Source organism: Salvelinus namaycush, chromosome 13 (assembly GCF_016432855.1).
Source record: "Salvelinus namaycush isolate Seneca chromosome 13, SaNama_1.0, whole genome shotgun sequence".
In the NCBI taxonomy this organism is placed as follows: Eukaryota; Metazoa; Chordata; class Actinopteri; order Salmoniformes; family Salmonidae; genus Salvelinus; species Salvelinus namaycush.
In genome coordinates, this window is record NC_052319.1 from 13,221,878 (window position 1) to 13,244,483 (window position 22,606).

At 40.8% G+C, this 22,606-nt stretch overlaps 3 protein-coding genes across 7 annotated transcripts in view; 2 read left to right on the plus strand and 1 right to left on the minus strand.

Moving 5' to 3' along the window:
- LOC120058250 (integrin alpha-6-like) overlaps nucleotides 1–11,439 on the plus strand; it is a 58,346-nt gene extending 46,907 nt beyond the window's left edge. For both annotated transcript variants that reach the window (XM_039006772.1, XM_039006771.1), the window contains exons 2-25: nucleotides 1,853–1,980; nucleotides 2,132–2,211; nucleotides 2,555–2,816; nucleotides 3,149–3,280; nucleotides 3,771–3,984; nucleotides 4,108–4,301; nucleotides 4,388–4,482; nucleotides 4,576–4,703; nucleotides 4,802–4,891; nucleotides 5,008–5,069; nucleotides 5,194–5,363; nucleotides 5,469–5,612; nucleotides 5,787–5,902; nucleotides 6,027–6,186; nucleotides 6,274–6,360; nucleotides 6,465–6,544; nucleotides 6,637–6,714; nucleotides 6,813–6,915; nucleotides 7,012–7,188; nucleotides 7,318–7,413; nucleotides 7,501–7,617; nucleotides 7,725–7,823; nucleotides 7,934–8,059; nucleotides 9,865–11,439. In XM_039006772.1, coding sequence (XP_038862700.1) covers nucleotides 2,167–2,211; nucleotides 2,555–2,816; nucleotides 3,149–3,280; nucleotides 3,771–3,984; nucleotides 4,108–4,301; nucleotides 4,388–4,482; nucleotides 4,576–4,703; nucleotides 4,802–4,891; nucleotides 5,008–5,069; nucleotides 5,194–5,363; nucleotides 5,469–5,612; nucleotides 5,787–5,902; nucleotides 6,027–6,186; nucleotides 6,274–6,360; nucleotides 6,465–6,544; nucleotides 6,637–6,714; nucleotides 6,813–6,915; nucleotides 7,012–7,188; nucleotides 7,318–7,413; nucleotides 7,501–7,617; nucleotides 7,725–7,823; nucleotides 7,934–8,059; nucleotides 9,865–10,029 — 2,940 coding nt within the window. In that variant the 5' untranslated portion in view covers nucleotides 1,853–1,980; nucleotides 2,132–2,166 and the 3' untranslated portion in view covers nucleotides 10,030–11,439. The remainder of the gene's footprint in view (nucleotides 1–1,852; nucleotides 1,981–2,131; nucleotides 2,212–2,554; nucleotides 2,817–3,148; nucleotides 3,281–3,770; nucleotides 3,985–4,107; nucleotides 4,302–4,387; nucleotides 4,483–4,575; nucleotides 4,704–4,801; nucleotides 4,892–5,007; nucleotides 5,070–5,193; nucleotides 5,364–5,468; nucleotides 5,613–5,786; nucleotides 5,903–6,026; nucleotides 6,187–6,273; nucleotides 6,361–6,464; nucleotides 6,545–6,636; nucleotides 6,715–6,812; nucleotides 6,916–7,011; nucleotides 7,189–7,317; nucleotides 7,414–7,500; nucleotides 7,618–7,724; nucleotides 7,824–7,933; nucleotides 8,060–9,864) is intronic.
- A 2,986-nt stretch (nucleotides 11,440–14,425) lies between these two features.
- On the plus strand, nucleotides 14,426–18,198 carry pdk1 (pyruvate dehydrogenase kinase, isozyme 1). 3 transcript variants are annotated; one of them, XM_039006773.1, is made up of 11 exons: nucleotides 14,426–15,076; nucleotides 15,217–15,361; nucleotides 15,579–15,650; nucleotides 15,750–15,934; nucleotides 16,197–16,292; nucleotides 16,386–16,463; nucleotides 16,606–16,682; nucleotides 16,783–16,881; nucleotides 16,992–17,099; nucleotides 17,187–17,300; nucleotides 17,408–18,198. In XM_039006773.1, exons 1-11 carry the CDS (start codon nucleotides 14,965–14,967, stop codon nucleotides 17,546–17,548), a joined length of 1,227 nt encoding a protein of 408 aa, XP_038862701.1. In that variant the 5' UTR covers nucleotides 14,426–14,964; the 3' UTR covers nucleotides 17,549–18,198. The 3 variants fall into 3 exon arrangements, with proteins under 3 accessions (XP_038862701.1, XP_038862703.1, XP_038862702.1); XM_039006775.1 differs by lacking the exon at nucleotides 16,386–16,463; XM_039006774.1 differs by lacking the exon at nucleotides 15,579–15,650.
- Nucleotides 18,199–18,211: 13 nt separating this feature from the next.
- LOC120058252 (neurabin-1-like) overlaps nucleotides 18,212–22,606 on the minus strand; it is a 50,673-nt gene continuing 46,278 nt past the window's right edge. The window contains exons 17-19 of one of the 2 annotated variants that reach the window (XM_039006776.1): nucleotides 21,238–21,354; nucleotides 19,892–20,080; nucleotides 18,212–19,573 (exon numbers count right to left, since the gene is read on the minus strand). In XM_039006776.1, the coding sequence (XP_038862704.1) occupies nucleotides 19,415–19,573; nucleotides 19,892–20,080; nucleotides 21,238–21,354 (465 nt within the window). In that variant the 3' untranslated portion in view covers nucleotides 18,212–19,414. The remainder of the gene's footprint in view (nucleotides 19,574–19,891; nucleotides 20,081–21,237; nucleotides 21,355–22,606) is intronic. The other variant, XM_039006777.1, reaches the window with a different exon arrangement.

Genomic DNA, 22,606 nt, shown 5'->3' on the forward strand with positions numbered 1-22,606 from the left:
CCAGTGGGTCAGAAGTTTACATACACTAAGTTGACTGTGCCTTTAAACAGCTTGGAAAATTCCAGAAAATGATGTCATGGCTTTAGAAGCTTCTGATAGGCTAATTGACATCATTTGAGTCAATTGGAGGTGTACCTGTGGATGTATTTCAAGGCCTACCTTCAAACTCAGTGCCTCTTTGCTTGACATCGTGGGGAAATCAAAAGAAATCAGTCAAGTCTTCATAAAAAAATTGTAGACCTCCACAAGTCTGGTTCATCCTTGGGAGCAATTTCCAAATGCCTGAAGGTACCACGTTCATCTGTACAAACAATATTACCTAAGTATAAACACCATGGGACCACACAGCCGTCATACCGCTCAGGAAGGAGACGCGTTCTGTCTCCTAGAGAGGAACGTACTTTGGTGTGAAAAGTGCAAATCAATCCCAGAACAATAGCAAAGAACCTTGTGAAGATACTGGTGGAAACAGGTACAAAAGTATCTATATCCACAGTGAAACGAGTCCTATATCGACATAACCTGAAAGGCCGCTCAGCAAGGAAGAAGCCACTGCTCCAAAACCCCCATAAAAAAGCCAGACTACGGTTTGTAACTGCACATGGGGACAAAGATCGTACTTTTTGGAGAAATGTCCTCTGGTCTGATGAAACAAAAATAGAACTGTTTGGCCATAATGACCATCGTTATGTTTGGAGGAAAAAGGGGGAGGCTTGCAAGCCGAAGAACACCATCCCAACCGTGTAGCACGGGGGTGGCAGCATCATGTTGTGGGAATGCTTCGCTGCAGGAGGGACTAGTGCACTTCACAAAATAGATGGCATCATGAGGATGGAAATTATGTGGATATATTGAAGCAACATATCAAGACATCAGTCAGGAAGTTAAAGCTTGGTCGCAAATGGGTCTTCCAAATGGACAATGACCCCAAGCATACTTCCAAATTTGTGGCAAAATGGCTTAAGGACAACAAAGTCAAGGTATTTGAGTTGCCATCACAAAGCCCTGACCTCAATCCTATAGAAAATGTGGGCATAACTGAAAAAGCATGTGCGAGCAAGGAGGCTTACAAACCTGACTCAGTTACACCATCTCTGTCAGGAGGAATGGGCCATAATTCACCAAACTTATTGTGGGACACTTGTGGAAGGCTACCCGAAACATTTGACCCAAGTTAAACAATTTAAAGGCAATGCTACCAAATACTAATTCAGTGTATGTAAACTTCTGACCAACTGGGAATATGATGAAAGAAATAAAAGCTGAAATAAATCATTCTCTCTACTATTATTCTGACATTTCACATTCTTAAAATAAAGTGGTGATCTTAACTGACCTAAGACAGGGAATTTTTACAATGATTAAATGTCAGGAATTGTGAAAAACTGAGTTTAAATGTATTTGGCCAAGGTGTATGTAAACCTCCGACTAAATAGATCATGAGAAGATCTCTTTTTTTGTTGTCCCTAGCCACCAAAATAATTATTTTGAGGACTGACAGCCAGTTGATATACAAATTGTTTATATTTGTGTCTCAAAGGGCATGTTCCCAATTATTTGAAAACTCTTGAGACCGTATTATGAATGCTGGCAGTTTGTCTGGCAATTTGTATAGACACACAGTAATGGACATGTGTTTGCCAGTTTGACATGGTTTCTGTTATTCAGTGCAGTCCTGGGTACTAAACTGACTGCATGTAATCCCATGTCTAAAAATGGTCAGTATGAATTATTGAATAGAACAGCTGCAGTATAGAATTACCAAACATCTCTGACATCTGCTATTGTCACAGTACATTCATCTATAGACCATACATATCTTAAAGACACAGTCATTGGATTTTTCTTACAGACTGTTGATTGGAGCACCAAGAGCCAAAGCTCTGGCCAACCAGAGAGCCAACATAACCGGAGGCCTGTACAGTTGTGACATCACCACAGAATCTGATGACTGTGATCGCATCGATTTTGACAATGAAGGTGAGGTGTTACTCATATCGGTTTCTCAATCTGTTTCTCTCTCCTACACAACATATGAATTAACACGATGCTTTATTATTCACAATATACTAAATCATTCTAAAGCAAGAATAAAAATAACATCCTGATTCCCTCTGATGAATTTCCACAGAGGATGTGAGAGTTGAGAACAAGGAGAACCAGTGGATGGGGGTGACAGTTAACAGCCAGGGCCCCGGGGGGAAGATTGTGGTAAGTCAATGTCCGAGGGTATACTGGTTGGTTTCCTGACCAGGATCATTTTGCTTTGTAAATCTCACACGTGGAACTTTGCATTAGATCTACAGTATTCATTAGCTGAGGATCTGTCTTACTTGGTGGATGTTAACCTGATTTCATTATACCCTGATGAAGACAGCTTGTCTGTCGAAACGTTGGTTATTTAGGTTGTTCAATTATTGCATCGGAGCTCCTAGAGTGTACGGCTCGCCTTTTCTTTTTCAAGTGTTCTACTCCGCTAGCCAGCATCTCGCCTAGACAGGTGTGCGTTTCTTTCGCCTCCAGATTAACCTGATTCCACTGTCTTGTCTTGCAGACCTGTGCTCATCGCTACCAGAGACGTCTGTTTGTGGACACTGCTCAGGAGTCCCGTGACATCACAGGCCGCTGCTACGTCCTGAGTCAGGACCTAACTATTGATACGTCCTCTGATGAAGACGGAGGGAACTGGAAGTTCTGTGAGGGACGTGCCAGAGGCCATGAGAGGTTTGGCTCATGCCAGCAGGGTCTGGCTGCCACGTTCACCAAGGACTACCATTACGTGGTGTTTGGAGCGCCTGGCGCCTACAACTGGAGAGGTAGGAGTCTGTTCATAAGGCAAGAACTTAAGTTGTAGTGGCCAAACCTATTTACTTTGAAAATCAATGGGTGTTCAATGCATAGATTTGAATGTCAGCTGAATGAACCATGTAGTAATTGTGACTTACATTGCCCTCTAAAGGTAAAGAAAGGCATTGCAACATTCTTCATTTGACATTTCCATACTGTGCTTTAATAGAATTTTATTTTCACTTGAAGAATAAATTCACCCAATTACATTTAGCTTGTGTCATTATTGTTTTGTTGAGGGTCATATTTAAGCCATCAGCATTCCATTGACATCTTCACCCCTCACTCTCAACCACTCTAGGCATTGTACGTGTAGAGCAAAAGAACAACACTTTGTTGGAAAAGGGATTTTATGATGATGGGCCTTATGAAGTTGGAGATGAGAACCGCTTGGATCCTGACCTGGTGCCTGTGCCTGCTAACAGCTACCTAGGTGGGTACAGTAGGTCTGAACCTTGATTGTGGGAATCATGTGTTTTGTGTGCTTAGGTATCCTGTTCATGACCAGTTTGTCTGCTGCCAACCCTGATCAGTTTGTGTATAAGTCACCTTCTCTGCAGGTCAGCTTTGAGAGAACTCTAGATGTGACGACCAATACTTACTTAGGTTTGTGACCTTCGAGGTGCCTAAAACATTAACCATTCCATCTCCATGATGGCTAACTAGTGAATGGTTTATAGTGTGAATATTTAGCATGTCATTATTTTAACATAATGCTTGAATGCACTGCAGTTATTATTACTGGTATACTTATGTGTGCATCAACATGTGTTTTCTAGGTTGCGTCAAGATGACATGACTAGTATATTTATTAGTGTTTTTCTTTACATCCCAAATTCACTCATTTATCCATGAATTATGCATGATCTGTATTATAGACAGTGTAAGAGATATACCTTGATTCCTGTTATTTCATGTTCCAGGATTTTCCCTTGATTCTGGCTTTAGCATCACCAAGGGGCGTGGCCTAACTATTGTGTCTGGAGCACCACGAGCCAATCACTGTGGGGCTGTGGTCCTGTTGCGAAAAGAGAATGAAGCGTCAGCAAGACTCTCCCCAGAGTACATTCTAGAAGGGCCTGGACTGGCATCGTCTTTTGGATATGATGTAGCTGTGGTCGACCTGAATGGAGATGGGTATGTCACACAAGTTCACTTCTACTTCTCCAGTTGTGGCTTATCCATACATTATGTAATCAAACCTACATGGATATTGTAAGATATGCTTACATTTTTTTGGTTTTGTTTTTTGCATCCCAGGTGGCAGGATATTGTAGTGGGAGCCCCTCAGTTCTTCATGAAAGAGGGAGACATTGGAGGAGCTGTTTATGTCTACATCAACCAGGCAGGAAAGTGGGCCAAGATCACCCCAATCCGCCTCAATGGAACCAAAGACTCAATGTTTGGGCTGGCAGTGGAGAACATCGGTGACATCAATCAGGACTCCTATCAAGGTGGGAACCTGGTATCTGTTCTTGTTTCTGGCCTTTTCTGTGCTTTTCCCATCAAATTCCATAGCTAAATGGCTTCTCTTTTACAGACATTGCCGTTGGAGCTCCCTACGCTGACACTGGTGCAGGAAAAGTGTACATTTACCATGGTTCTACTAATGGAATCAACACCATGCCTGCACAGGTTGGTTTTGCAGTGTTTTATTGGTTAAGAATATGCTTGTTGACATAGTGAAATGACATCACTGCTGCATCCTATTTTTATTTGTAATTTCAGATCCTTGAGGGAAAGCCCAACAACATCAGATTATTTGGATATTCTCTGGCTGGGAACATGGACTTAGATAAGAATTCCTATCCTGATATAGCCATTGGGTCGCTCTCAGATACAGTACTCGTTTACAGGTGATGATCTTGTTAGGCTATCTATAGCAATCTAGTTTCGACCTCACAAATTAATTTCAAGATAACACATAACTCACATAACAACATTTTTTTTTTAGGGCAAGGCCAATTATTAGTATCAAGAAGGATGTCAAAATTACTCCGAAGGAAATTGACTTCACAAAGAAAACCTGTGGCAACAGTATCTGGTAAGGTTTTGATGGGATTTGATAACTACTCATGTTTGAAAATATGTCTGACATCTTTATACTTCTGTGGATTTGTTTGCTAATTTAATTGAATGACATCCATTTGTTGTCTACAGTTTGACCGTGGAAGCATGCTTCACCTATAAAGCAAACCCTGCATCCTACAGCCCAAAACTAAGTAAGCGAAGCTTCTCTCTCCTGTAACCCCACCCCAATTGGGATAATTTGTCGTAGTCCCGAAATTCCTGAATCTATTTGTCCTTACATAATACATACTGTTGTTCTGCAATGTTTCCTTACAGCTATCCGCTATGCATTTGAGGCTGAAGCAGATCGCAGGAAGCAAGGGCTGATCTCTAGGGTCCTGTTTCTGAACAAGTCTCGCACCGACCAGGACTTCCAGTCCACCGGAATTCTGGACCTCCGGGGACAAAACAAAAGAGCGTGTACCAAGACAAAAATCAGACTGCAGGTACAGTATTTGGTCTTCGTCTAGTCCTCTTGAGATTTTAGAATAACACCTAGAATGTGGCGAGGGAGACAGTGTACTCATCATGGTTGTGTTCTCTGTCTGTAGGATAACATTAGGGACAAGCTGAGTGGTATTCCCATTGAGGTGTCAGTGGGGATCCTGGGCACCAAGCGTCAGAAGAGGCAGAATGCTCTCCCACAGCTTGTGCCTATTCTTGACAACTCCCAGCCAAGCAAGGTCGTCACTGAGGTAATCATACTGCTTCAGTCAGAGCTGAGAGAGGATCTCCGTGTCCCCATTGTTGCATATACTTCACGATGCCATTGAATGTCTCAGGGCGAATGGAATTCAGTAAAGTTTAGAATGGACTTACTGTCAGATGCATTAAAAATAAGCTTTTTTATGTATTGTGCTTCATTACAGGTTAACTTCTTAAAGGAAGGATGTGGAAATGATAATATTTGCCAGAGTAATTTACAACTGGAGTACAGATTCTGTTCCAAAGAGCCCAACCAAGAGGTATTCCCTCCATTACAGATGTGAGTATGAACAAACATTCTCAGTGCATATACATTCTGGGACGTTCATGCTAAGATTTGGAAAAGGAAACCATGAACCTGAGGAAGAGGTTTAAGGCAATGTTTTGTTTTTGTTTTTATCCAGGCAGAATGGGCTACCAGTGATCTCCCTCAGTGATCAGAAGGACATAGCTCTGGAGGTGACAGTGAAGAACAGAAATGGGGATGATGCCCATGAGGCTAAGCTGGTGGGGATGTTCCCTAACGCTCTCTCATTCTCCGGCTTTCGCTCTCAGAAAACTACGGTAAGTGGAGGGACTCTGGTTTATTTCAGCATACTCAGATTTGCTATCAGTCAAGTAACAACATTGTAATGGGTTCTTGTTCTCCAGAGGGACAAACCAGTGCTTTGTTTAGCCAATCAGAATGGCTCCCAGACAGAGTGTGAACTGGGGAATCCATTCAAAACAGATTCAAGGGTAGGCTATGAAGTAGTTTTCTTTACAGTATTTTTCTTATTCTGTCATTGTGTGGCTCACTCATGGTGAATGTTATTTAATATTTGGATGCAATGGGTTTCCAGGTTACTTTCTACATAATCTTGAGCACTGCTGGTATCTCTCTCAATACCACAGAAATCGACATTGACCTTGAGCTTCAAACGTAAGTAGCACTATAGTTTTCGCACAAACGTGATTGATGACTGACTTGCTGGCCTTGTAAAACACTTTTATGTGTCATTTCTCTTCTTTCAGGACCAGTACACAGGAAAACACGGGCAGTGTGAAAGCAAGGGCAAAAGTAGTGATTGAGATGTTACTTTCTGTTGCAGGGTAAGTATTCAAACATTTACACTTTTTGACTACTGCATCAATTAGTTCTGAAAGCTATTGTGTGCAATGTGGTCCTCTAATATGTGGTTTATCAACAGAGTTGCGAGACCCTCCCAGGTGTATTTTGGGGGCGATGTGAAAGGAGAGAGTGCCATCAAGACAGAAGAGGAGATCGGCAGTTTGATCGATTATGAATTTAGGGTAATTATCGTTGTCTGCTTATCTCACTGAGTTTCTCAATATAACTTGATCTGAGGTTTGACCGTGATGTTGAAAATGTTAATATTATACCTCCAGATAATCAATTTGGGTAAGCCGTTGAAGTCCTTTGGCACAGCCTCGTTGAACATCCAGTGGCCCAAAGAGAATGTGGATGGGAAGTGGCTGTTATATCTGGTTAAGATCAGCACCACTGGCCTGGAAGAGATCCCCTGCTCCCCAGAAACTGAGATCAACTCTCTCAAACACATTCAGGTAATACTTTCCTAATGCAGTTTCACTGTATTCTATGCATTTGTTCAGAAGCAAAAAACGTCCAGAGAAGGCGTTTTAAAACACTTAATGAAATTATAGTTTGAAACACTAACTTGTGATAATTTTTAGGAGTCTAGCACATCTAGGAAAAAGCGTGAAGCTGGAGGCCAAAAATCTGGAGGCAAAATCTCTTTGTTATCAGACCAAAGAAAGCACAAGATTTTGGTAAACACACTTTAATTTGCATTTTTTTATTTTTATTGATCAATAATGACAGCTAGGTTGTCTGACAAAAAAGTATTTTCCTCTCAGATGTGTGGCAATGGCTATGACTCTAGATGTGTGGTGATCAAGTGCCCTCTACTGGGCTTGGACAGTAGTGCAGTGATTTCTCTAAGGACCCGTCTGTGGAACGCTACCTTCCTTGAGGTGAGAAACAACATGCCTGTTGCTATTTGCTTTTCAAAATAGTCCTAAATAGCCGACACGATTGATTCGGACATTCTCTAACATTGAAAACCTTTATTTTGAAACAGAATTACGCGTCTTTGAACTATCTTGATATAATTGTGAAAGCTTCCATCAGCCTTGATGCTCCTGCAAAGAATATGGTTCTCAGGAATGCTGAGACTCAGGTGAGTGGCACAGTCCACTCACACAATGACTCCTTCACTGATCAATACAACTAAGAGTTTCTATGTAATAAATCAAAATAAACATACTGTTTCTTCTTGTGCCCATGCAGGTGAGAGTCACAGTGTTTCCAGAGAAGGCAGTAGCCCAGTTTGGTGGAGTCCCATGGTGGATCATCCTTGTGGCTGTCCTGGCTGGTATTCTGATGTTGGCGTTGCTAGTGTTTCTACTCTGGAAGGTAAAGACAGTCTAGCTGCAACACATTTACTAATATATTCACTGTGTTGTACTCTGAGCTATTAGTAGACGCATGTAACAGTGAATCATTATTCATTCAGGTGGTAATCATAACATACAGTGATTATAACGTATCTTTCTGATAAAACAGATTTTATTCACACTTGCGGTGTTACAGTATATTTCCAGTCTCATATTGATTCTCATCACCCTTGCTCTCCTTAAGTGTGGTTTCTTCAAGAGAGCCCCACAGTATGATGCAGCGTATCACAAGGCACAGATCCATGTTCAGCCCTCTGACAAAGAGGAACTCACTACTGAGGCATAGTGCCTGATCTCTGCACTCAGACCTGGGGTAAAATGGACATTGCAGTCAGCATGGAGTGTGGGCTTAACAAAGACTAACTCACTTTGGCTTTAAAGGAAATGCTTACTTCCGAAGCTACTTCCGAACGTCTCGTGTGAACATTTTTGAATGGACACACACTCCCATACGTATTGATTTGGACAGTGAAGCTAAAACTTTGAATTTGGCTCTGTACTCCGTCATGTTGGATTTGAGATTAAATGTTTATATGAAGCAACAGTAAAGAATGTCACCTTTTATTTGAGGGTATTTTCATACATATCTGTTTTAGTATTTAGAAATGAATGCACTTTATGTATCTTGTCCCCCCATTTGAAGGTGTCATAAGTATTGGACAAATTGACTTATAATATATTAAGTAGTCAAAACATTAGTATGTGGTCCCATATTCCTAGCACGCAATGACTACATCAAGCTTGTTACTCTACAAACTTGTTGGATGCATTTGCAGTTTGTTTTGGTTGTGTTTCGGATTATGTTGTGCCCAATAGAAATGAATGGTAAATAATGCATTATATCATTTTGGAGTCACATTTATTGTCAATAAGAATAGAATATGTTTCTGAACATTTCTACATTAATTTAAACGCCACCACGATTACGGATAATCATGAATGAATCGTGAATAATGATGAGTGAGAAAGTTACAGATGCACAAAGATCATGCCCCCAAAACAATTTGGTGAGAAAGTTACAGAGGCATAAATATCATACACCCCCCCCCCAAAAAGCATGATATTTATGCCTCTGTAACCTTCTCACTAAAACTTTTGACTAAATTGAATACACTATAAGCGAATTTGTCAAAATACTTATGATACCTTCAAATGGGGGGACTAGATACATAAAGTGATTTTATTTCTAAACTGTTAAACAGATATGTATGAAAACACCGTAAAAAAGGGGAAAATCTATACTGTCACATCATAAAACATTTGATCTCAAAACCATAATGATGGAGTGTGACACCAAATTAAAAGTTTTAGCTTCACTGTCCAAATAAATACGTGTGTGATTGTACTATATCTGGTCATTGGAATTGATCTAATTTGAATATGTGCAAAGAGTATGCACTATTCAGATACAGTATTTGTGTGTTTGAATTTGGTCAGCATTTAAAGTTTTTTCCCCCGAATGAGCAGTTATTCGATTTCCCTTATTTTCAAACCTATTAAACTTTTTATTCCAGAAGTAATTCTGGAACTATATCTTGTGTTCTATGAAGCTTCTTTATGTTTCTAGGTTTCTGCTTTGCCCGCCTGGCTGTTTGGAAATGCTATTTTGAATATTACTCTTTCCAAGGGAAGCATGCTCTCACACAAATCACTCTCTTTGCATTGCCTCTGATTTGCTTGAGCATTATATTTTGTAAGTGTTGTGTTTATATGTGCAGGTTGATACAAGTCTCATTTATAATAATGTATATTTTCTCTTGCCAGTGTGGATTTTTCAAACGCTCAAAACATGATGACAGCGTTCCAAGATACCATGCCGTACGGATAAAGAAGGAGGCTTGTCAGTTTAAAGACGGAAAAGCCAAGCTGGATTCCTTTGAGAAAAAGCAGTGGATGACAAGCTGGAATGAGAACGAGAGCTACTCATGAGACACTTGACTGTTGGGATACGGTCAGATACATTAGTCTCCTATTTTCCTAAACATCCAATGACTGCATTTGGGAAGCAAACTACAAAATAAACGTTTTCTATTCTCCCCAAGGACTCTCAGATGAAAATCTATCCCGTGTCGTATCTGAGGAAATGAGAAGCATCACGTCTTACATTTGGGTAGAGAAAGGAAATTGGGAATTTGAAATCCATTATCTGCCACTGATACAGTTTTTAATGACATGATGAATTGAGTTTCAATCTCCAATGTTTAGCTGTAGATAATCTTTCTGCTGTGTTTTTTTGCAGTCAGTTTTATCCAATCTCTATGTTGTATTATCCCTGCAATGTATAGACTGGAACATTCTGTATGTTTTGTATATATTTAAATACTTTAGCACACTGTATATTTATTTTTGTCATTATCTGTACAAAGAAAACAGATATGCATTGGCCAAAGTCTTTTTAAATGTTTTATCTAAAGTTACTTTTCAGTAGAATAAGTAAGGGTAAATGGTACTGCTGATTTTCTAGTGCTGCACAGACTAAAAAGTAGCTACAGGTATTATGTGAATAATATTGTCATTGGGACTCATTCTTGGCACTTGTTTTGATTATTAAAAAAAGGTATGTCATTTCTACACAAGTCATAAGGTACAATGTTTATGCAATGCTTCTCAATTCCCAAATTAGAAAAGAATAGCACCTTTATGAATATTTCTAAGACAGTTATATGTCAGTTATGAGTTGGAGATATATAACGGATTCACACCAAACCTCTGTTTATCCATGGCTTTGACAGTGCCCCTGTCAAAGTCATTTCATATGCGCAAATACTGTACTGGGTGATACTTCAGTAGCATGCAGCTGGGACAACTGGAGTCGAAAGAAGCAGTAAAATGCAGTTTATTGTTTTGCTAATTTTATTTTAGCATTCCTGAGTAAGAAGGAAGGCACTCAGTAATGGTATTTGTAATGTGTGTCTTGAAGGTTAAGATGCCACCTGACATAAGAATCATAATACAAACCCCCAAAATGCCGACTTCGGAAAGTGATCTTGTTGATGAATGCTCTCTGTAGGCCTATCAGACTTCATTTTATATGGAAGCTATTCAAAGGGTAATTGCTGTGGAATGGTGATCAATGAGAAGCATTAGGCGCTTTCACACTGCACCTTAGCTCAGGGTTAACAAATGCTTGTGTGAACACCGACTAAGCTAGCCCAGAGCCAGTCTAGCCTGGGGCTAAAAACAATGCAGTGTGAAAAGGCCTATTTAGTACTAGGCCTACCTAAAACATGTTTTGAAAAAAAAATAATGTAAGTCTCATCACTGGCTCTTCATTCATTCCTCTATTCAGATGTTTTGAATACTGTGCTTTGTGACAAATTGCAATAAAAAGAGAATAAATGGCTCAAAGTTCTACAATTTCGTCTTCTTTTTCTTCTTTTTCCATAACAGTTGTTATGGGGTCACTGAAACTTGTAATTGACCAACTACAAGCAAAAAATATGAGGGATAGACAAAGATTGTCTATTATATTGACAAGATATTTGAGTGACCGCTCTAACAATGGAAATACATGTCCTCAAAGATGGAAGGCTGGCTGGATGAGGAGATCAGGTGATTTTAGGCAATGAGAGGGCAGATACATGCTTGAACAGGCCATAGAGATAGATAGAGGACTCATCTTTGTATAGTGCCATTAGTGTCTGTGACAGCATCGGCAGCGCTATTGAGGCTATCTCCATTTTAAAGTAGTGAATTTTATCATTCATTGGCTGATTCTCTCAACTCATAGGAATCCCCACCCAGTTGACTACTTTAAAATGAAGCCCTCAAATGGCAATGTCCATGCTAAAACGGGTTATATCCACGATGAGTCCCATTTTTCGATATGACAACAGGCAAAATTCAGATATAAAGTCATTTTTTTCAAAGTTGCCGAAATGCCACGTGGCCACTTAAATTAGTGATAAAAGTCACCTTGTCCGAGAGAGATTTTCATAGTTAGCAAAACGTCAAGCCAGAGTAAGCCTAACTGAAACACAGCCCATATTTTAAGTGTTTCTAAAATCCCCTATGGGGAAAATGAATGGTGGAAAAACAATTGGAACCATTTCCCTGTTTAACTGCTAGGTTTTATTGGTATTATGACACCTCCACTGTGGGGCTTTATACCTCTGGTTCATTCAGCCATTCCTATGGGGGAAATAATGGGGTTTTGGGGATAAATGCTGAAAAGAATGTCTGAGGTTAACACAGGCTTAGGAGATCTGATACATGTTGTTCTATGAAATAATATTGTTTTTGGGAAATGTGTTTTTTGCATATTTTACTCTCCCTGAGACAACCTCTGAGAATGAGGGGACAGTCAGTGTCTGCCATTATCAACAGTGACTCTGGAGCATAAGGTTTAACTGCTTTGCTCAAGGGCACGTCGACTGATTTTTTACCTTGTCGGCTTGGGATTCGAACTAGCGACATTTCGGCTACTGGCCCAACACTCTTTATGTGCTTGTTTTGATTAAATAAATGCTTAAAAACTATATAGACTAAGGAAACAGGCACTTCTGAGTCTACTAAAGTGGCATGTGTGACATCAAGGACCCTGAACCAAAGAGGAAGCTCACGCTTGGGGTGTACTTTGACACTAGGCTGACCTGGGCAGAACACATTGAGAGAGTGGTGGGAAAGTAATGAGCTAAATGTCATGCGCTGTCTGATGGGGAAAGAGTGTGGGGCTGGGCGTTCCTCATTGAGGACCATGTACCATGCCTTCGGAAAGTATTCAGACCCCTTGACTTTTTCCACATTTTGTTATGTTACAGCCTTTTTGCAAAATTGATTACACCCCTCCAGATCTACACAATACCCTATAATGACAAAGCAAAAACAGGTCTAGACATTTTTGCTAATTTATAAAAAATACAAATAAATTAAATATCACATCTACGTTAGTATTCAGATCCTTTACTCGGTACTTTGTTGAAGCACCTTTGGCAGCAATTACAGCCTAGAGTCTTCTTGGGTATCACGCTAAAAGCTTGGCACACCTGTATTTGGGGAGTTTCTCCCATTCTTCTCTGCAGATCCTCTCAAGCTCTGTCAGGTTGGATTGGGAGTGTCGCTGCACAGCTATTTTCAGTTCTGTCCAGAGATGTTTGATCGGGTTCAAGTCTGGGCTCTGGCTGGACCACTCAAGGACATTCAGAGAATTGTCCTAAAGCCACTCCTGCATTGTCTTAGCTGTGTGCTTAGGGTTGTTTTCCTGTTGGAAGGTGAACCTTCACCACAGTCTGAGGTCCTGAGCGCTCTGGAGCAGGTTTTCATCAAGGATCGCTCTGTACTTTGCTCCGTTCATCTTTCCCTTGATCTTGACTGGTGTCAGTCACTGCTACTGAAAAACATCCCCCACAGCAGGATGCTGCCACCACCCTGTTTCACCGTAGGTATGGTGCCATGTTTCCTCCAGATGTGACGCTTAGCATTCAGGCCAAAGAGTTCAATCTTGGTTTCATCTGACCAGAGAATCTTGTTGGTCTGAGAGTCTTTAGGTGCCTTTTGGTAAACTCCAAGTGGGCTGTCATATGCCTTTTACTGAGGAGTGGCTTCCGTCTGGCCACTGTACCATAAAGGCCTGATTGCTGGGGTGCTGCGGAGATGGTTAACCTTCTGGAAGGTTCTCCCATCTCCACAAAGGAACTCTGGAGCTCTGTCAAAGTGATATTTAGGTTCTTGGTCACCTCCCTGATCAAGGCCCTTCTCCCCCACTGCACAGTTTTGCCAGGCGGCCAGCTCTAAGAAGAGTCTTGGTGGTTCCAAACTTCATCCATTTAAGAATGATGGAGGCCACTGGATTCTTCGGGACCTACAATGCTGCAAAAATGTTTTGGTACCGTTCCCCAGATCTGTGTCTCGCCACAATTCTGTCTCAGCTTTCTACAGACAATTCCTTCAACCTCATGGCTTGGTTTTGGCTCTGACATGCACTGTCAACTGTGGAACTTATATAGACAGGCCTTTCAAAATCATGTCCAATCAATTGAATTTACCACAGGTGGACTCCAATCAAGTCGTAGAAACATCTCAAGGACAATCAATGGAAACAGGAGGCATCTGAGCTCAATTTCGAGTCTGATAGCAAAGGGTCTGAATACTTATGTAAATAAAGTATTTCAGTTTTACATTTTTATAATTTAAAAAAAAAATGCAGTGGGTGGAGGAAGTCATTAGATACAGTCTCAAATATTTTGTTATATTTTTTAAGAGAAAAAGGGCTGACAGGTAGGATTTCGTTTTTCCCTGTCTCATGGACCACACTCTAGTACAGTAGGTGGCGGTAATACACCATAACGTTGGATGCCAACCACCGATAAACCCCACCGAAGAAGAAGATGAAGCTCGTTCGTGTTTGTTTTGACTGCTAGCATGCTGCTGGAAGTTAGCTAGCACAACAAAACCAATGCACGATTCTTGAAGCGATATATGATTGTTTAATGTAGAAAGTAACGTTATAATACGCTGAACTAATACGTATAAATACAAGTTTTGAGAATGTAAGTAGCTCACTTTCTGGAACGCTTGCGAACAGTTCCAGTCGACTTGAATGAATGACATGCTGGAGTACTAACGTTAGTTAGCTAAATAATCTGGCAAACTCCACCAAGATATTGTCATTTATTGTAAACTGTAACCGTTACCTAGCCTATTCGTTTACTTGTGGACCGTGATGGCTGCAAACGAACTTCATAAAAGCTACCTAAGCTAACTAGCTAGCTGTTAAAAGCTAGCTAGTAACGTAGCTAGCTTAGCTACATATCTCGCTGCGTTCATCAGATGTCAACAATGCCATGGGCAATCAGCTGTTCAACACCGTCAACTGAATCATTTCTATCCATGCCCGTTTATCAACTGTAAGCTAAGTCGATCAAAATGAGGATTCTAAGGGCCTTGATGAGTAACGCCGCCTCCATGGGAAAGCATATTGATTACTACTCCAGGTTCTCCCCTTCTCCCCTCTCAATGAAACAGTTCTTGGACTTCGGTAAGTGTACTTGATTTTCAATGTCTTTAGCCAACTGTTGACTAGCTTTATTGAGACATGTGGCACATAGGCTTTATATGGCTGCTTCATATCTTTCATCTAACTAACCAACAGTCATGTTTGTTCTGTTCCACATTCAGGGTCTGGTGAAAATGCATGCGAGAAAACATCGTTTGCATTCCTCAGACAGGAGCTACCTGTGAGGTTGGCAAACATAATGAAGGAGATCAACTTGTTACCTGATAATCTGCTAAAGACTCCATCAGTCCGGTTGGTACAAAGTTGGTGAGTACTGTCATTTTAGACCCAACGGACCCCCATCTAGCCTGGTGGAACCAGCCTGAATGCTGCTTTTACCATTGCATTTCACTTCAGTAAAACAGGATGGTGAATGCAGAAATCAGGCTGGTTCCACCAGGCTAATTCCCATCTTCTCCTGTTATGCATTTTCATCAGGCCTATGAATAGCTTAACCATGTATTGGGTCATTTTCTCTTTTTAGGTACATGCAAAGTCTTAAAGACATTATTGAGTTCAAGGAGAAAGATGCTGATGATGAGAAAGTAACATATGAGTAAGATTATAATCACGTTTCGTTATTCATGGTGACATATCACTAACATAAACAGGGTCTATTGTGGATCATAATTCCTTTTGGTGTCTGTCTTCACAGTTTCACTGACGCTGTTATAAAGATCCGAAACCGTCACAATGACGTCATCCCGACAATGGCCCAGGGGGTTGTGGAGTACAAGGAGACCTATGGCACAGACCCCATCGTCAGCCAGAACGTTCAGTATTTCCTGGATCGCTTCTACATGAGTAGAATATCCATCAGGATGCTGCTTAACCAGCACAGTGAGCATGTCACCTGTTATAGCACCCACACTGACATCAAAAGCTGCAGCATTGCTCAGAAGAGGAACATTTGAAATGGATACTGTTTCTGGCAGTTTAAAGACATTCTGTTTTAAGGCAAAAAATATCTTACATCCTACGGCCAGAATATGTGAAAGAAATTGACAAATAACGGGCCCAGAGCTGTGAAACTTGTTATATAAACATCTGTGAAATGTTAGCGGTGACGGTTTTTCATGTATTTGTCCGTCTTCTATTTTAGCCCTGCTCTTTGGTGGGAAGGTGAGGGTAAACCCAGCGCATCCTAAACAGATTGGCAGTATTGATCCGCACTGCAGTGTTACTGAAGTAGTCAGGGGTAAGTGCTGCACAATTTTAAACAACTGAAATAGGCCTAAATTGATAGCAACAATTTAGTATTACTTTCCTAACTGCTTTGCCTTTACCCCAGATGCGTATGAAAATGCAAGAAACCTTTGTGATCGGTATTATATGAACTCTCCTGAGTTGGTACTGGAAGAATTCAATGGTAAATGTTTGGATTTCATTCCTGACTTATGCATAATAATAAACTTGGTGGACTTTTTATGATATTAGACTGCATTTACATGTATTTTCCAAAATGATTGCATGACACTTACAGTTCCTACATTTTCCAATTGTCCCTACAGTGAAAGATGATGGAAAGCCAGTGACTGTAGTGTATGTGCCATCCCATCTCTACCACATGGTATTTGAACTTTTCAAGGTATGCCTTATTTTTTATTTTTTTACTTAATGACTTATGAGCTTACGTTTTTTAAGTTCTGAGACATTTCTTGGACCTTAAATCTGGATTTGATCTCCAGAACGCCATGAGAGCCACCATGGAGTTGTATGGCGACTCTATGGACTATCCTCCTGTACATGCCCAGGTTGCCCTGGGGAGTGAAGACCTGACAGTCAAGGTACAACTACTCTGCAGTGCTGCTTCTCATTTGTCCTCTCTTATATGGCTAGAAAGACATCATATCAGGCTTATCAGTGCATCTCTAGTCGATGCTATTTACTCTTCCAGGTGAGTGATCGTGGAGGAGGGGTCCCTCTAAGGAAGATTGAGAGGCTGTTCACCTACACCTACTCCACTGCCCCCCCACCCAGCATGGATGGCCAACGCAGCCCTCTGGTGAGACTTTCCACTTTATAACAAGGAGCACATACTATTAATATTCATTACAATATTGTAAGCATTCTCTTATCTGTTCTGTTGTAGGCTGGATATGGGTACGGCCTGCCCATCTCTCGATTATATGCCAGATACTTCCAAGGTGATTTGAAGCTGTACTCTCTGGAGGGTTATGGCACCGATGCTGTGATATATATCCGGGTAAGTCACAAAAATGAGACGTTAAAAGCATTGTATACAAGTGCTGATATTTTTCAGAGTAACTTGAAACCCATTTCTCCCATTATTCCCTCTACAATTGTGTTCAGGCTTTGTCTACGGAGTCCATCGAGCGGCTTCCTGTTTACAACAAGTCAGTCTGGAAGCACTACAAGACCATGCACGAGGCAGACGACTGGTGTGTTCCAAGCAAGGAGCCCAAGGACATGACAACGTTCCGTAGTTTTTAGGCCTAGATGCCTCCTGGTTAGACGAGCGTCATTTGCTAGATTTACTGTACATGAATTGTGGTTGCTGAAAGAATTGCTTTGTGTGAGTGATGCTATAGCTGTTCCACTGTGGGAAGCAATAGGTCAAAACCCTTTGCACCTTTACTGGTTGTATGTATACATAACTAACAAAATTACAGAGCAAAGTTCTCGTGCCATACATTTCATGTGAGCAATAGGTTTTGGTGTTTCTGGGAGTGTTGTTTTTTCAAAACTGACATGTTTATACCATGTGTATTATGTGAGAGGATTGCTTGGTTTCTAGCATTTTGCTGAAAGGGAAAAAGAGTGAATGTTGCTTGTTATTTATACTGAGTGTTCTCCACGGGCTGAAGATGTTTGTTACAAAGTTGTGCAGCTATGAGGTCTTTTTCCATGTCCTCCGCTATCGTTGAAGGAATGTTCTTTTATCTCGACGAAGTACATGTCCTCCAGTGATACACGACGTTAGAGAAATAAAGATATAGTACTTGTTCTAACCATTGAGATACTTTTTAGGTGATATGTGTTATTTCTGTCAAGTGTTATTGACCTTATTAAAGTGTACAATAGTGGGCCTTCCATCTCATGATTGCGGAAACCATTAGACCTCCCAATAAAGCACAAAATACACCCACAAAAGAATCTGATGTGAGAATTTGTTTATTTTATGCACCCATCATTCATGTTGACAAAACAGCCAACTATTCAACTGATTTACTGTTCATAGGCACACACACCTCGTGTTATCATGGATCCCACACTCTGTCAGCAAGGAGTGCATGCACTGTAGAATAATATTGCATGTCTCGGTACCATTTCAGCAACACGTCAAATTCTCCGGCTCAATAGGACCACTGAGTAGTACCTCCTCCATTCTCAAAACAGGCACAGTTGGGAAGGGGTTATATAAACAGCATTTACGTTGTCGTTACTGGATTCTATTTGCCTTTCATTTAGCAAAGATGTTGTCATCCTAGTGGCTATTCTACTTAGTAGAAAAAGTATATGTAAAATGATGAACCTTTAATAATTTGATTTTAAAAAGTTATGCAGTTAATTGATATGTAGAAAAGTTCATTTATACACTTCAAACCTTGTCACCCATTTAAGCTTAAAAGATTATATAGTACTTAAATCTCAACTGTACAAAGTTCCTGCAACAAAATATCTGTACATGGCTACAGGAAAGTTAAGCTAGCAAAAATACACTATAAAACATGTAAAAAGTAGTACTGAACTCATTCCAATTGTTGTATGGGTAAATGTACACAAATCCTCCAACTACATATCTGGAACCTCAAAAGGGATAAAAGTACTGCTTCTATAGCTGTATAAAGGTTAAAAAAAAAAACATGTTGGGTTTTGTTTTTGGTCATGTCCCTAACACTTGTCATTACAGTATCACTTTCCCCCCGTCCCCCCAATCTACCACAATGATGATGTGATACAGATACTGCTGGCGACAGGACTGTCAGCGTGTTTGATTTGATTAAAAAGCAGAGCCAGCTCTTGTGTGTTCTTGTGAATAACCCAAAACTAGGAAACTAGGAAAAGTATCAATAGCCAACGACAAATCGGGGTATTTTCAGATGATTCTTCCAATTGGAATGGTAAATCAACCCTGGTGCGCTAACATTGGTGTTACTGGTCATTATAAACTCACATGATGAGTGACTGCTTTAGTGCTCTCTTAGTAACTGCTGTGAACTGAGGTGGATGGCACTTACGTAGGCCTATATGTGAAACAGAACAAATACAAGGGTCCTTGAATGCCCTGCCTCACTCGAGGGAGAATGTGTTGGGTTACGTTCAGAGAGAGAGAGAGTGGGTCACCTCTGGGGCAGTTCAGCAGACATAGTCAGTGTTGGGAGGCAGTCTCCCGCTGCGCCGTGATTCCTTCTCCCTTTTTTCCCTCTGTTTCTCCAGCTTCTCCTGGGCCTTCCTCATGTCCTTCAGCTTCTTCTTGATGGTGGCCCGGTCACTTTGGCTGGACACACCTAGGGCCTGAGGGGACAAACATCACTGGTCACATTCTAGAACACACCTCTATGAAATGTATATACACTTCGGACAATATCCTCTAATTTATTGTGTCGTTTTCCATATGTACCATTTTAGTGTAAATCATTGTGGAATTCAGCCGGTTTATTTGGGGCTATAAGGTGGCAGTCTATGGCATATAAACCTGACTGCTGCTGTAAATGGAAGAGCTTGCATTCGGATGATATGAAAATCACTTCAATTGTACTTTCTGACTGAAACTGTGTGTGGCCTACATACGAGTTCTGAACTGTGGTCTTGTTGCTTGTGATGCCCTCGTACCTTCAACTTGTCACTGTCCAGGTGCATGAGCTGATGGCCATCCACACCCTTGGCGGTGAACTCAGGTGTGTATTGGTCCATGTTCATGCCCATCAACCAGTGACAGACTTGCTGATTGTTCCACTCGAGGACAGGGCGGTTCTGCCATTGATATTCCTTCCCTGTGGGCACTGGCTCATCATCCAGGTTCTACGGAACGCCAAGAAACACATGACATCCCAAGAAAACTAACAAAAAAACACTCACCTACAGCACAGTATAACGGATGAAATAGCAAATTCATGTTTTAAGCACAATATCAAAACTTTATGGCACAGTGCAAAGCATTTGGTACATGCATTGCACATCCAGTGACTGAAATCACATTTAAAAAAAGCTGTGTCCAATGGTCCATTCAGAGTTTGTCACAACTCCGTTAAGTGGAACAGGCCAGAACATGCAGCGGGAGCATGTCTGTTTTGTTCTACCTGGCATACGTCTGCTTGTTAAAGTATAGTAGGCAGGGCTTAGGTGTAGTGTTTATCAGAGTAAAATGAATCACTTATCACTTATCAACTGAAACACCAACAAGATAAGCCAAACAGTCATAAAACACAATTACACACACAATCCAAAACCATATGAAAAGGAATGTAAGACAAGCTCCACTAAACAGAGACAGGAGCGGCACAGATCATTTTATGGCTGGGTTCCCCAACTGGCGGACGGCCTGCGGTGTGGTTGTATTTGGCCCCAAAAAACATATATTTTTTTATTGTTGTGGATGTTGAATGATCATTGATGGACATAAAAACTATAAAAACACCAGGAAATCAGCTCCAAGTGATTTAAATTTGGGAAATCTGTTCCCAAGTATTTCTACGCATATTAGGAATACACGCGACCATGTACAAATGTAAGCAAGGTTTGAAATGATTAAGTTTTAGTCAAATATTATTTCTGTTTGGGCTTCTACAAATTATTTGTAATTATGTTCCGCCCCACCGACCATCCACTCAAGTAAAAGAAAAATTGGCTTGTGGCTGTATCTAACTGATGATCCCTGTTCTAAGGTCTATGAGAAAAACAGAAGACCACTGGAGTAACTAAGTAGCCTCTACTGCTAGTTCAGCTGGTAGTAGCACAACAAGGACCCAAAGCTAAAGACAGACACTTGTTTTAACACCACACAGACAACTTCAGCACACACATGCAACTTCCTTCTCCGGTGGTCATTCACGATTCCATCATCACAGCCACGAGGGGGGTAAACTCAAAAAACATGCTTGAGACTGTCCCCTTTCAGAGACATCTGAGCAGCACCATCCCGCACAGGGGTTTGTGGAACAAAGAGAGAGATCACTCACCTCACTGGACGAGAAGACTAAAGTATGTGAGCGCCCAGGCAGATTGGGCTCTGCAACTAAGCCTGAGATGTCTGAACTGGGGCTGCCAAGGTTTGAATCATCTATGACTGACAAATTCTGGAGCAGTGGAACAAGGAGGAAACAAGGAAGAACGCATTAACTAGACAAACACATGGGTGGGTACACGACAGTTCTGTGGCCTAAAGCTCTAGGGAGGAAGGCGATCAGCAGTTGTACTGTAAACGTGGAATTTGAGGTTGAGAATTAAATAGGGATTATCATTGACATGATTTGGTCTATGGTGATATCAACACTGGGAATACTGTGTCAAATACATTATCAACATAACAGACGGGAAGAAGAAGATATCAGGTCAATGATTTCACATTCATAAATCCAACTGGATTTACCAAAGTACAAGACAAACATAACTCGACAGAATTGCTATCATGACAAAACGACTTCTACTATGACATTTATGACACACAATTTCTATTGGTACAGCACTAATAGCAGCACTCAAAAACCTTTGTGGTACTGTGTCAGGAGTATGTTTTTCAATCATTTGTGATGAATTCCGACCGATAATATTCATCATATCACGTGTGATATGAAAGGTATGGCGAGGAAGCATAAATGTGAAGTTAGATTCACAGAGCCTTCAGAAAGCATTCATTGTGTTGTGTCACAGCCTGAATTCAAATTCAACATTTTCTCACTCATCTTAGACAATACCCCATTAAACATGTTTTTAGACATATTTGCACATTTTTTGAAAATTAAATCAGAAATATCTCATTTACATAAGTATTCACACCCCTGAGTCAATGCTTTGTAGAAGCACCTTTGGCAGCGATTACAGCTGTGAGTCGTTCTGGGTAAGTCTCTAAGAGCTTTTCACACCTGGATTGTGCAACATTTGCCCATTTCGTCAAGCTCTGTCAAATTGGTTGTTGATCATTGCTAGACAACCATTTTCAGGTCTTGCCGTAGATTTAAGTAGAAGAAAATCTACTTAACTAGGACACTCAGGTACATTCACAGTCTTCTTGGTAAGCAACTCCAGCGGAGATTTGGCCTTTTGTTTTAGGTTATTGTCCTGCTGAAAGGTGAATTCATCTCCCAGTGTCTGATGGAATGCAGACTGAACCAGATTTTCCTCTACGATTTTACCTCTGCTTAGCTCCATTCCATTTATTTTTATCCTGAAAAACTCCCCAGTCCTTAACGATTACAAGCATACCCATAACATGATGAGGCCACCATTATGCTTGAAAATATGGAGAGTGGTACTCAGTAATGTGTTGTATTGTATTTGTCCCAGACATAACACTTTGTTTTCAGGACAAAAAGTGAATTGCTTCGCCAC